This window comes from Staurois parvus, unplaced genomic scaffold (genome assembly GCF_062004578.1).
Source record: "Staurois parvus isolate SC_StPar_1 unplaced genomic scaffold, SC_StPar_1.0 ptg000081l, whole genome shotgun sequence".
Classification (NCBI taxonomy): domain Eukaryota; kingdom Metazoa; phylum Chordata; class Amphibia; order Anura; family Ranidae; genus Staurois; species Staurois parvus.
In genome coordinates this window covers 6,832,427-6,844,829 of record NW_028317877.1, presented here as the reverse complement: position 1 = coordinate 6,844,829, position 12,403 = coordinate 6,832,427, and the positions used below count along the sequence as shown (strand labels likewise).

The 12,403-nt window shown below is 39.2% G+C and overlaps 1 protein-coding gene across 4 annotated transcripts in view; it reads left to right on the top strand.

The window, feature by feature from the left end:
- The window catches only part of TIAM2 (TIAM Rac1 associated GEF 2), a 386,278-nt gene that overhangs the window by 349,320 nt on the left and 24,555 nt on the right, over positions 1–12,403 (top strand). For all 4 annotated transcript variants that reach the window (XM_089669764.1, XM_089669762.1, XM_089669765.1 and 1 more), the window contains 2 exons: positions 10,081–10,260; positions 11,156–11,224. In XM_089669764.1, the coding sequence (XP_089525890.1) occupies positions 10,081–10,260; positions 11,156–11,224 (249 nt within the window). The remainder of the gene's footprint in view (positions 1–10,080; positions 10,261–11,155; positions 11,225–12,403) is intronic.

Below are 12,403 nucleotides of genomic sequence, written 5' to 3'. Positions count from 1 at the left end.
GTTTTCTTCTAAGATTGCCCTGTATTTGGCTCCATCCATCTTTCCATCAACTCTGACCAGCTTCCCTGTCCATGCTGAAAAAAAAGCATCCCCCACAACATGTTTCATGGTCAGGATGGTATGTACAGGGTGATGAGCAGTGTTGGTTTTCCGCCATATATAGTGTTTTGCTTTTAGGCCAGAAAGTTACATTTTGGTCTCATCTGACCAGAGCACCTTCTTCCACGTTTTCTGTGTCCCCCACATAGCTTCTCACAAACTGCAAAGAGGACTTTTGGCTTTCTTTCAACAATGGTTTTCTTCTTGCCACTCTTCCATAAAGGCCAGATTTGTGGAGTACACGACTAATAGTTGTCCTGTAGACAGATTCTCCCACCTGAGCTGTGGATTTCTGCCGCTCCTCCAGAGTTTTCATGGGCCTCTTGGCTCCTTTCCTGATTAATGCTCTGCTTGCCCGGCCTGTCAGTTTAGGCGGCCATGTCTTGGCAGATTTGTAGTTGTGCCATTTTTGGATGATGGATTGAACAGTGATCCATGAGATGTTCACAGCTTGGGATATTTTTTTATAACCTAACCCTGCTTTAAAATTTTCCACAACTTTATTCCTGACCTGTCTGGTGTGTTCGTTGGCCTTCATGATGCGGTTTGTTCACTAATATTCTGTAACAAACCTCTGAGGGCTTCACAGAACAGTTTTATTTATACTGAGATTTATTTAGACACAAGTGAACTCTATTTACTAATTGACTTCTGAAGGCAATTGGCTCTACTAGATTTTAGTTAGGGGTATCAGCGTAAAGGGGACTGAATACAAATGTACTCCACACTTTTCAGAAATTTTTGTCAATTTTGAAAACAATTCATTTTTCCTTTCACTTCACAATTATGTGCCACTTTGTGTTTGGTCTGTCGCATAAAATCCCAATAAAAGACATTTACATTTTGTTTGTAATATGACAAAATGTGGAAAATTTCAAGGGGTATGAATACTTTGTATATTCATGTGTGTATTTAGGGTTTGCCTTGAACTCCACTTTATTAAAAGCCACGCACTGTTTATTTTGAGTGGCACAAAATGCACAGCAGTCTGCAGTATATAAATTTTATAGATTTTTTTTTTTTTTTTTAAATATATGGCAAACTGTTTATTATTTTAGTACTATATGATATACTGCACTGTAAAACTTTTGGTGCAAATAATAAAAAACAAACGTGACTCTGGTAGCTATAGAGCATTAAGGATGATGACGAAGAGGGCATTCGCAAACCACATTAGGTAAACACATGGCCAACTTCCGGCACCTAATCCTGGCTTTATTAGTATTTATATCGGTGAGCTTCAGTGAGAGCTCTGTCATCCTTACACACGGTTACATTCTAATCTGGATTACCTGTGCTGTCAAGCAAATAAGGGCATATCCATATCCACTGCTATTCTAATATTTGTTTGAAGCCTAAAATGCAGGAAAATATTCTCCATTTACACCTGGCTATATTAGCTATGAAATTAACCCTGAAGAGTGCCCTTAGGGACCTTTACTTGTGTTTTGGCTGTACAGAAGATGCAGACTTCTACTTCACGGTATGGTAATTGGTGTGTAGGTGAAATGTGTAATATTCTGGTGATGCACATACCTGGTGCTGACAGATATTTTTAGATCTAGATATAGTGTATATATAGATGTGTGTACTTGTGAGTGGGAGGTTTTTAAATAGCATGTGAAAAGGTTAGAATCTCTGCCCCAGTTTGTATTGCTGACTGTAGTGTAGACCAGGGAGTGAAGGATATGCCCCCAGTGGGATCACAGAATGTAGAAAAAAAAGCTTACCCTCTCCTATTCCCAAAAAATGAATCATTTTTTTGCAGGAGTGAACTCCTTAAGGAACTTTGGGTGCTGTTTTTATGTTTTGTTATGGGTTGGTGTCATATCTGACATCCTTATAGATTGAAAGGTATTAATGTGAAATATTGGATTCAAGATAATTCTGAAAAAAAAAAAAATCTGATATAGATCTGTCTTGAAACTCTGTCTGATCTTGTGTGTTTGGCTTATTTTGTAAGGCATGTTAATACTGCTGTTATGTTCTGACTGTGTTTAATACCAGCCATCCTGTGATTGTGTTTCAGCAATGTTCACTTGCATCCATTTAAAATTAAAGTTAAGTGATTTCCTTTCAAAACCCTAATTGGATGGCATTACCTGTACTGTAGGACAGACCATGAGAAGAGGTGAACATTCTTGTAAATATCTATCCACTTGTACAAGATTTAAAGTAACATTAACGCTCTTCTGTGGTCCCCCTCTGGCTATCCTGGCTCCTCCTCTTGGCCAAGTGCCCCCATTGGAAGCTGCTTCTTGTGGGGGCACTTGTGCAAGCTCACTCTCAAGCTGCCTTGTCTGCATCTATTGACACAGTGCAGCTCGGCCCTGCTCCTTCATCACTGAATTTGGTTGACCGCACCAAAAGCCAATGGCTCCCTCTGCTATCAACTTGTCCAGTGAGGAAGGCCAGAACCTCTCTGTGCACATTGGTAGATCAAGATCAGGCTCGGGTAAGTATAAGGGGAAGCTTGGGGGGACACATGCAAAAAAAACCTTAAGCCTTTAGAACCACTGTAACGTTTTTGCCCTGTTTTTTTCTAAAACCGCAAAAACAAAATCTAGAACAATAGACCCCATAGATGTTGACTTTGATAGGTCTGCTTTTTTAAACATGTGTATGCAAATGAGTAAAAATGGTCAAGGAGTCCACATTCATCACAGGTATTGCAGAGTGCCTAAGTCACAGAAAAGAGCCTGTATGTCCAATGTAAAAATAAGTGATGGTGTTTATTAATAGCTTCAAGGCAGAAAGTTTTTCGATGAGTAATGACCCCTTTTTTTGTTCAAAGATCATGTGGCTTCTGTGATTAGAATAGGATGAGTACAGCCACTGTCAGACACAGGAATCAGATCTGGACTCTAGTAGGCACTAATTGTAAGTTGATCCTTTTTTACATGGCTCAGAGTTTGAATCTGGTAACATTTTTTCCTGTTCCTAGTTAGTTAATCTTTTTATAATTTAGACATTTTTATATACTTTAAGTGTATGTTACCCTAAAAATGTTTTATATATATTTCTCAGAAATACCTGGTGATCTGACCATTTCTCTTCCTTAATTTTTCATTCTGACCATGCCATGCATGGAAGCTTATACTTGCTGGTGTGCTCAGTTTGCGCAACCATGCTTCCTCTATTAAGATACAGGATGCAGTGCCGATGCGCAGCATGCCTGTATCTCCAGTGGTCAGAATAGCTGCCACTGCCATGCCCCCAGCCTGGCCCTGTATGGTTGACTGACAGCAGCTCCAAGCAGGAGGCTTGCTGTCAACACCAGAGCAGTTTGCAACGTAGACAAGATAACAAGAACAGTCATTCCATTGGGATACTAATGGTCCAAAACGTCCTAGTATTCTAACAATTCATTGTGCTCATGTGCAGTGTTACTGTGCAAACTCACTGTATTTTATAGTTGATCATTTGAAGGTTAATAACAATAGCATAAAAGAAAAGTGTAAGTTCTACTTTACATCTCCCCCAAAAACGTCATAGAACCCATGATGCTCTTTAGATTTAACTTTGCTGGTTTATCACCTATGTTATGCTGTCGATCTCATTTAAACAGTTATGTATATTGGCACCTTTTTTAAATTTTACATTTTTGTTTAGTGGTTGGGTTTTATTTTTCCAATAAGTGACCCCTATCTAAATTTAGAGGTTCCCTAAGATATCTAAATAGCCAAATCCTTTTTTTGATGAAGTAGAGGAGAATAAAATCACTTTTTTTTTTTTCCCCACCCCATTTTTTGCTGTCTGTGTCCTGTTCGAGAGATTTCTTCTCACTTCTTCCCATTGAGTCCACAGAACAGGAAGTTAGAGGAAATCTTTTCAATGTTAGGTAAATCCTGTCTTTCACAGTTGTCAAGGGAGCAAGTGTCCCCATTGAAAATAGTCTTCTCTGTTTCTGTTCTGGCAGCAGCTCAAAATTTTGGACTTATTCTCATTTTCATTCTCCATGACATTGTTGATCAGGACAAAGAGAGACTGAATCTTTCTAACAGGCTCACAGGCAGTGGTGAAAACCTGACCGTGGCACTAACCACCAACTAAATCCAAGAAAGAAGTCTTGGTTTTAGTTATACCCAGGGGCGGACTGACAACTCATGGGTCCCCCCGGGCATTAGGGGATCTTGTGGCCCCTGTGTCCTTGCCCAAACTGAAAAAAGCCTATGAAAAAGGTACCGGGGCATCTCATGGGGCCCCCTACTGACCCTGGGCCTTCGGGCAGTGCCCGAGTTTCCAAATGGTCAGTCCGCCCCTGGTTATACCATAAAGCAAACCTGTGAAAACAACAATGCTACTAAACAAATAGCTTTAAAAATATGTGAATACTAAAACTGTTCAAACGCACAGTGCTCTATAACATACATTTCATTAACAGTCAAGTTAATTTTCTTTTAAAATGTCTCTAAATGTTTTTTTTTTTTTTTTTTTTTTTTTCTTGGCGTGTTTTCAAGCAGTCACGAGACTGTATCATTCCTTTAGACTTTTCACAACCAGTGAGGGCAAAGCGTTTTTCTGATGAATACCTTCAGCCAATGTTGTATTAGGAAGGAGCTATTTTTGCTCCACAGCACTCCATAGTGGTGGTCACTCATCGTGAGGGAGGCATGGGTATGGGTGTCAGACTGTGACAAGAAAAACTACAGACCTGCCCTGCTTTTGCATGGTGTCCTACTGTTCTCTTTGCAGAACTGGACTGCGCATGTCTGTCAGTGCTACCACAGGTCTGAACCCATGGTCTAAGTTAAACTCTGGACTAGGCCCCTTGCGATGTTTGAGAGCCCATGCATAAAACAGATCCCTCAATGTCACGATCTCCGTAATATATTTATTGTTGCTATTTGACCCTCCCCGCCTTTATATCTTACAAGACAAGCGTGGGAAAGCGACCTTCAATGTAAGCTTACAGAAAAGGAGTGGGATGTCCTAAATGAATACGCCCCCAAAATGCTCTTTGAATGTGGCAATTCAGGAGAACTGTTTCAAAATTTGAACAAGATGATAGAGAAGTCCTGCTCCCCCACACCAGTTTTATTCCTCAATACCAAACACTTGCTGGAGATGCGGTAACTATGTGGGCATGATGCTACATATCTGCTGGGCCTTTGAAGAGCTTAGCCCCTTTTGGCGAATGGTTCATGATACTATCGCATATATATCACTACCTACACGCTAGATTTTATGCCAGCGCAATATTTTTTGCACCATACTTCCCCTCTATAGAAAGGCCTATAACAAGTCCTTAGCCATGCATATGGTAAATGCAGAAAGACTATGAATCCCTGTTTACTGGCATTCTACACACATTCCAATGGCCAAGGAATGGTTTGCTAGAATTAAATGGAAGCAATGGAGAAGTTAATTCAGATCTCCCACGATCGGTTACAAAAATTTACAATCACGTGGTCCTATCGATCTGTTATTAAAACCACTAAGCACTACAAGAGTTGCTTATAGAAGAACTTTTCATCCCCCATCTCCAGGGACTATTCTGAAGTAGTGGTGATGCAACACCTTGGAGGTGGAGGGGGGATTGGGACTCTTTCCTGTCCCCCCACGGTCCTCTACCCTCCCCCCCCCCATCCCTTTTGGCTTTTTCATTTCTTTAATTGCTTTACTTTCACTGGGAACCCCTTACAGAATACTTTGAAAAGGGGAATTGTTACTAAACTCAAGACCCTGCATTCGCTATATCTGGTCTCCCACAGTACACACTACATGGGAATGCAATTATTATAGAAAATATAAACTGGTGAAGGGGAGGATTGGAGAAGACAGGATCAAACAGCCTTTTTACACAATGAGAGTACAAGAGCATTAACCCCTTAGGTTCCACAGTGATAACAAGCACGCTTAACTGCATATACTGTCTGATTTTACAGTTGTGGTTTTAGTAACACTTTAAGGTCTTTTTGCATTGACCTAAAAACGGTTGGAACATGTAACATGTTCCCAAAGGTCAACTTATCCTTTTTAAGTTGTATTCTACAATTATTTTAGTGGTTTAGATCCCACAGGTTCAATATAATACAGATGCTTTTAAAAGTAATCTAGAAATGTATTGCTGTGGTTTGTGCTGTCAGAAAAGAGCAAAACCTTTCTCTTTTTTTCATTGCTCACAAGAGCTAAACCGTAGACTATTTCAGCAGTAAAAAATACTGGGTATTGTTTGGTAAAAGCTGCATCCTAAAAAGGGTACAGCAAATGAGTGAAAGTCTATTATTGTGTCTAAAATTAACAAAGGCGCCGATTTCCTGTAGCGATATGGTCATTGGTAATGGTTCAGAATACACAATGACTGAACTATAATTTTCTAATTCCAGGAAAATAACTTTCTAGCCTGCCTTTGCTTGCATATGTTTGTAAGCATTGAGCGCGTTTATTTAGTTTGCATAAATTATTGCATGTGGTAACAAAATGTCCAGTTCACAAAAAAAAAATACAGATTCTGCGGTGATTAACGCAAAATTTAAAAATGCGTCAGTAAATACCGCAAAAACACATGCTGTAAGCTGTGAAGTCTAATTCACAAACAGAACAGAGAGTAAAAAAAGATGAAATGGTTATCACCAGGGATTTGCTGGCGGTATCACATGCGGTGTTTTGCAGATGCAGCAAGGGGATCCCCCCGCCCTAACCCCTATGGGTCTGGTATGGATGTTGAGGGGAACCCCTAGCCAAAATGGAAAAAAAAAAAACACGTGGGGTCCCCCCCCCAGATCCATACCAGACTTAAAATTGCTTAGGATTGTGAAGGGACCCACACACTTTTTTTTTTTTTTTTTTTTTTTTGTGGGGTTCCCCCAAAATCCACATCAGACCTAAGGGGTGTTTTTTTTTTGTTGTGGGGCTTTCCTTAAAATCCACAACAGACCAGGGCAGTTTTTTTTTAATTTCTTTAAAATCCATACCAGACCAAGGCCTGGTAAGGATTGGGGGGAGAAGCCCCACACTGTTTTTGTCATTTTGTAATTTCTGGCATGTTTTTTTTGTTTTCATTCAGCTGTCAGTGGGACACAGCTGAGGAGTCATCCGCGGCTGGCTTCCTCAACAACCAGCTACCGTGCAATCAATTACCGGATAAAAATATGTGGTAATTGCCGCAATACAGATATTTTACCGCCAGAGTTATTTGCCGCAAAATTCTTAGTGAATTGCCACATTTGCAAAAAATTTACCAAGTTTTTTCAGTCGTTCTTTAACTTTTAGTGTATTGACTCCTATGGCCCCCCCATCAACTGAAATTGGCTAAATACATTCTAGTTGTATCAAAACAAAAGGTGTGCAAGGTCTTACCCTTCATTTTCATTAGAAATGAGCCACTGCTTGAATAGGGAAACAGTGGTCTCTCTGCACCATTCTGGCACTCCCATCCCTCACTGAGTCAGATCTAGAGCTCCCCAGTCAGCAGAGGGCATGGGTTTTGCTGATTGCAGAACTATAGCTCTGACGCAGCTGGGGAAGTTGTTGGACTTCTTGTAGAGAGATTAGTGCTTTCACACAGAGAAACAAAGTTACATTGACAGTCCTAGAGCTTGTTTAAAAAAAAAAAAAAAAAAAGGGCAATGCAAGTAGGCCATTACAGGTCCAATATTTCTAGCTCCAACCATATTTTTTACAAATTAAAGACAACTTTTGACATCACACAACACGTCATGAGGTCATAGACAAAAATGTTAATATTGCTCTGTCAGTGGTAATCTCATCTGATTTTTGTGGCTTCAAATGCAAATAGGGCTTCTGATTGCAGTAAAAAGTAATATGAAGAAGAGGACGAGGGGCAGCTGTTACTAAATACAGAACAATGAGAACCCCAGCACATGCACACATTTACCAGAGATTTCTGTTTAATCAGACTAGACTTACACAATGTAACCTTACAAAATGATTTGCAGTAAGGAGTGAGTTTCAACAATGGGCCATGTATTCCTCTTTGATTCTTGACAGCAAGGCAGCATAGTGGAGAATGGGGGAAAATGTATGATGGCCTTCATGTCTCTCATTATTATTATTAATATTATACAGGATTTATATAGCACCAACAGTTTGCGCAGCGTTTTACAAAATGAAGGTAGACCTTAGTTACAGTACAATTTGGTGCAAGAGGAAACAGAGGGCCCTGCTCGTTAGAGCTTACAATCTAGGATTATAGACTGATTATTCTTTTTTCCCTTCCTGTAGCAGCTATATGTTTAAAAGTATGGTTATGAAATTGTGATGTTCACAATACAATGCTATGCTGATTTATAAATTGTATTTAGTTATATAAAGTCTATTTTATTTTATTTTTTTTAGATAGGGGAGGTTTTCACTAGAAGAGGATTAGAGGGGAAATTCTCCCTTGGGAATACTTGATACAGTGACAGCTGTCTAAAGCTGGCCAACAGGCTGAATGGGAAAAAAATATCAAACAGATTCTTCCATTGTGCCATTCAGCATAGATGAACGAGACTGCTTCTGTGACTACTGTAGTTTGATAGCTGGCCCCTCCAGATGTCAAAACACCATGAGGGATGTCTAGTCAAATGGGGCTAGGATGGCTTACTGTAGGAATTTTGCCAGTTCATCAGGAATGTGATGAAAGTGTATGGGCAGCTTAAGAGAGATCTTGATTCACTTCTCTTGTGAATCAAACTAAAAAAAAAAAAAGGTTTTGGCTTTTGGCACAATTTAACATTACAGTTAAGCCTTTGCTATCCAATTACCTTATAGGATTAAAAAGTCACATGTTGTTAGCTTCACTGTTGCTTTTCTTTGCTGTTCCGTATTCAAGACTTTGTGGCATCTTTATTGTTGACATACATTTTAATGCACCATATCCAAAAAGTACAGTGCAACCAGAGCTATAGGCATCCCACTTTAAAATCCTACCTCCTCTCTACCCCTTTGTGCTTCCTAAGCCGCTTTTACTTCCCATAGAGATGGGTGGCCTCCTGACTTATAGGGTGGTTTGGAGAAAGATGGGGTGAGGCCAATGTCAGTTTCTAAGCGTTTCTCTGAATCTGTTTATGCATTTTTCATTATTTTCCTGGTCTGAAATGTCCATGTTTGTGTCAGGGTTATTTTAAGTTCATGTTCTGTATCACAAATGCAAATTGTTAGTCCAGTCTTGTAGACCATGCCTTGCTTTCACAATGGCAATGGGGCATAACCATTTTTTCCTCATCACAAGCTTACACTAGGAATGTTTTTAAGCTGGGAAACTAAAAAAGCTTGTAAACCGTGACTAGATTATATAACATTGAGAAATTTAAAAAAATTACATCTGCTCTTTTTAATTATTTTTGGATGAAATGTGATATTAAATGCACTTAATTGCAGTGCACTTGGGAAGAGGAAAAACAAAGTATCCTGAACAGTGTTGAATATTTCACACCTCCGCCTTACATGACATTTCATTCAGTTTTCATGGAACTTTTGTAAAGAATCAATCCAGAAGTGCTTTTTCTAATGCTAAATTCATACAGCACTTCATCTTAGCTGGGTATATGTTCGGGTGCGTTCATATATTCTGTACATTTAACTTGCAATATGTACCTCTTTTGTGTAAGCCAGTGTTTAGAGAATACCTCCTGGTGTTGCTCACCTATTCTTAAATACTTTGTGGATTAGTATACTCAATTTTGTCTTCATGATTCTCACTGAAATATGTAAAAAAAAAAAAAAAAAAATCTGTTCTATAACTTTTGTTAAAATGTTGTAATAAATCTTGTATTTAAAGAAGAGGCCAGTAGACATGGAGGTTACGCATTCCAATGGATTTCTACTTTGTTCTAGTACAAGGGTCTCCAAACTTTCCAAGCAAAGGGCCAATTTACTGTCCTTTTTTTCCGTGTTTCTGTCACTAGATCTACCACTATTACCACTTTTACTACAGCTTCAAAGGTCCCATACTTTCATGACAACAACAGATCTGGTAAACCATACTTGGCTGGGATAAAATGGTGACTCTGTTTTTGTTCTTTTCTTCTCTAGAGCGCTGATCAAATCTCTGCGCTTTGTCACAGCATGCAGGAGGTAAACCAAGACATGATGGATGGGCAAAATGACAGCCCAGAGCCACTCAGAAGACCACTGGCTCGACACCTGTCAGATGCAGATAGACTTCGGAAAGTTATACAAGAACTTGTGGACACTGAGAAATCCTATGTTAAGGTACACATGGATGAAGCATTATAATTAATGCTATAATAAAGATGACTTCCGGACAGATAATACTGGGCCGTCTTCTAAGTCTTCAATTTTTTTATTTGTAGATTAACAATATGAATACCTGATGTCATAATAGGGGGTGATACTGTATGATTTTAGCCTGTCCACGTTTCTCTTTTACACCTTGCTTTTGAGAATGTGCAGTTATTTGAAGGTTGAAATACAGAATGGATGCACTGTTGGAAAGGTGGACCTGTGCTTGGCTTTTCCTACTGAATTTGCGATTTGTTTAGTAAAATGCCAGGGCTTCTGTGTGTTGGTCCCAATGTGCTCAAGAAGGTATCTAAAGCCAAATGTTAGATTACATTTTTTAATTTCTGCTGGCAGAGTAACACCTCTAATAACATGACCATTCTTCTTTAACTGAAAAACACAAACACAGTGGCATAGACTGGGTAAACTTGGGGGCAAAGGAGGAATTATCTATGACCATCTGAACAAAGTTTGATCCACATGGAAATCTCCCATGCTTCTCCATTCACCAACACTGATGTTATTCAGGACCTAGCTCTTTTATTAGGCTTTATCGGGCTTAATTTGAACAAGGGATGAAGCCCTTTTATATGCATTAGTATCATGGTGGGATTAAGCTTTGAGGTACAGGAGAGTTCTTCTGCTCCTTCCTGATCAGGACGAGGTCTTCCTGATCTTACACTCAGGAGGAATAGCCATATTTACATGTGAACTATGACTTTATACATGTTGTGCACTTTTTGGATTGCTATAGGAGGTTGATCACTCTTTGAAGTCTTGTGATAGCTAGGTAGAAATGAATAAACCTGTAATTTGACAACATTATTATAACTTTTTTTTTTTTTTTTTTTATTTCTTTCCACAGGATTTAAGTTGTCTGTTTGAATTATACTTGGATCCTTTGCAAAATGAGACCTTTCTTACTCAGGACGAGGTAATTAATAGTGATCTCCTTTTAAAGCAGATGTAAAGCATTACTGCCCTAAACAACCATTGTATGCTGTATCACTAAAGTAGACATTCCACATATAAAAGATTTCACAATGCCTTCCCGAAATACTTATTGTCTTCATTTCCTTTGTTACGTGACCACTGCCACACTATACACTGTGCATGGCCAGGGCAGTGGATGGGTCTGATGTGGCAGCTTTGGTGTCCGACCATCTGTAATGGCACTACCCTTGCTGGATTTACTTGGCAGGACAGTGAAGAGCAAGTGTGCAACACTGATTAGAAGCATGAGAGAATACAGGCGTGTGTGCTGTATTGCACAGTGGTGGCGGAGCATTATTCCATTACTTTAGAAAACACAATAGCAATCCCTGAGCTAGCAGGACTTCCAGGTAAAAGTTAGCAAAATTAGGGTCATTCAAAGAAAATAAGGCTAGGCTAGTCAAATGCAAGATGCACGATGTTCATAATTTAGTGTTCGTTTACTACCATGTTAAAGCAGAACTAGAACAGATTACTGAACTCAGAAAAACATGGTGCTTAATTCTAATGGGTTAATGTACAGACTTCTAACAGTCACACAGTCATGCTTGTATGAAATGTTCCAAGTTTACTTTCTTTAAAAAATGGTATTGGCCATAAATTCCAGTTAGGGCACCAGCCACAGCATTTAAAGGGAATCTGTCAGAATATAAACATGGGAGGTACCACTGCTGCCTTGTATTTAGAAGACCTGTCGTTCTCGCTATTTGGTGAGTATCAGCCAGTTGGCCAAGACGTACTGTGTGTTTTGTGATTGTCTGGTGTCTTTATACCTGAACCCACTTGGTATCAGTAAGAAACTCATGAACAAGGATAGTAATGACAGCCCGTGGGTTTGCAACTTTAAGCCAACAGTTCTAGCACCCGTATTGGTATTGGTTTCCTTTGATAAGATTTTGCCAAGTGGTTTTGATTTGGAGTGTCTAGTTTAAACACTTTGCAATATCATTTTCCATTCTGCTACAGGGCCTGGATTTTCTTTTCTCAGTTTACAGACATAATGGCATATGCATTTTTTTTTTATTTTTTATTTTTTTTTTTATTTTGTGAAGGTCTTCCTGAAGTAGTAGTATTTTTTTTTTAAGAGAAACATTCCAGACCGGGTTTATTCATGAATCTC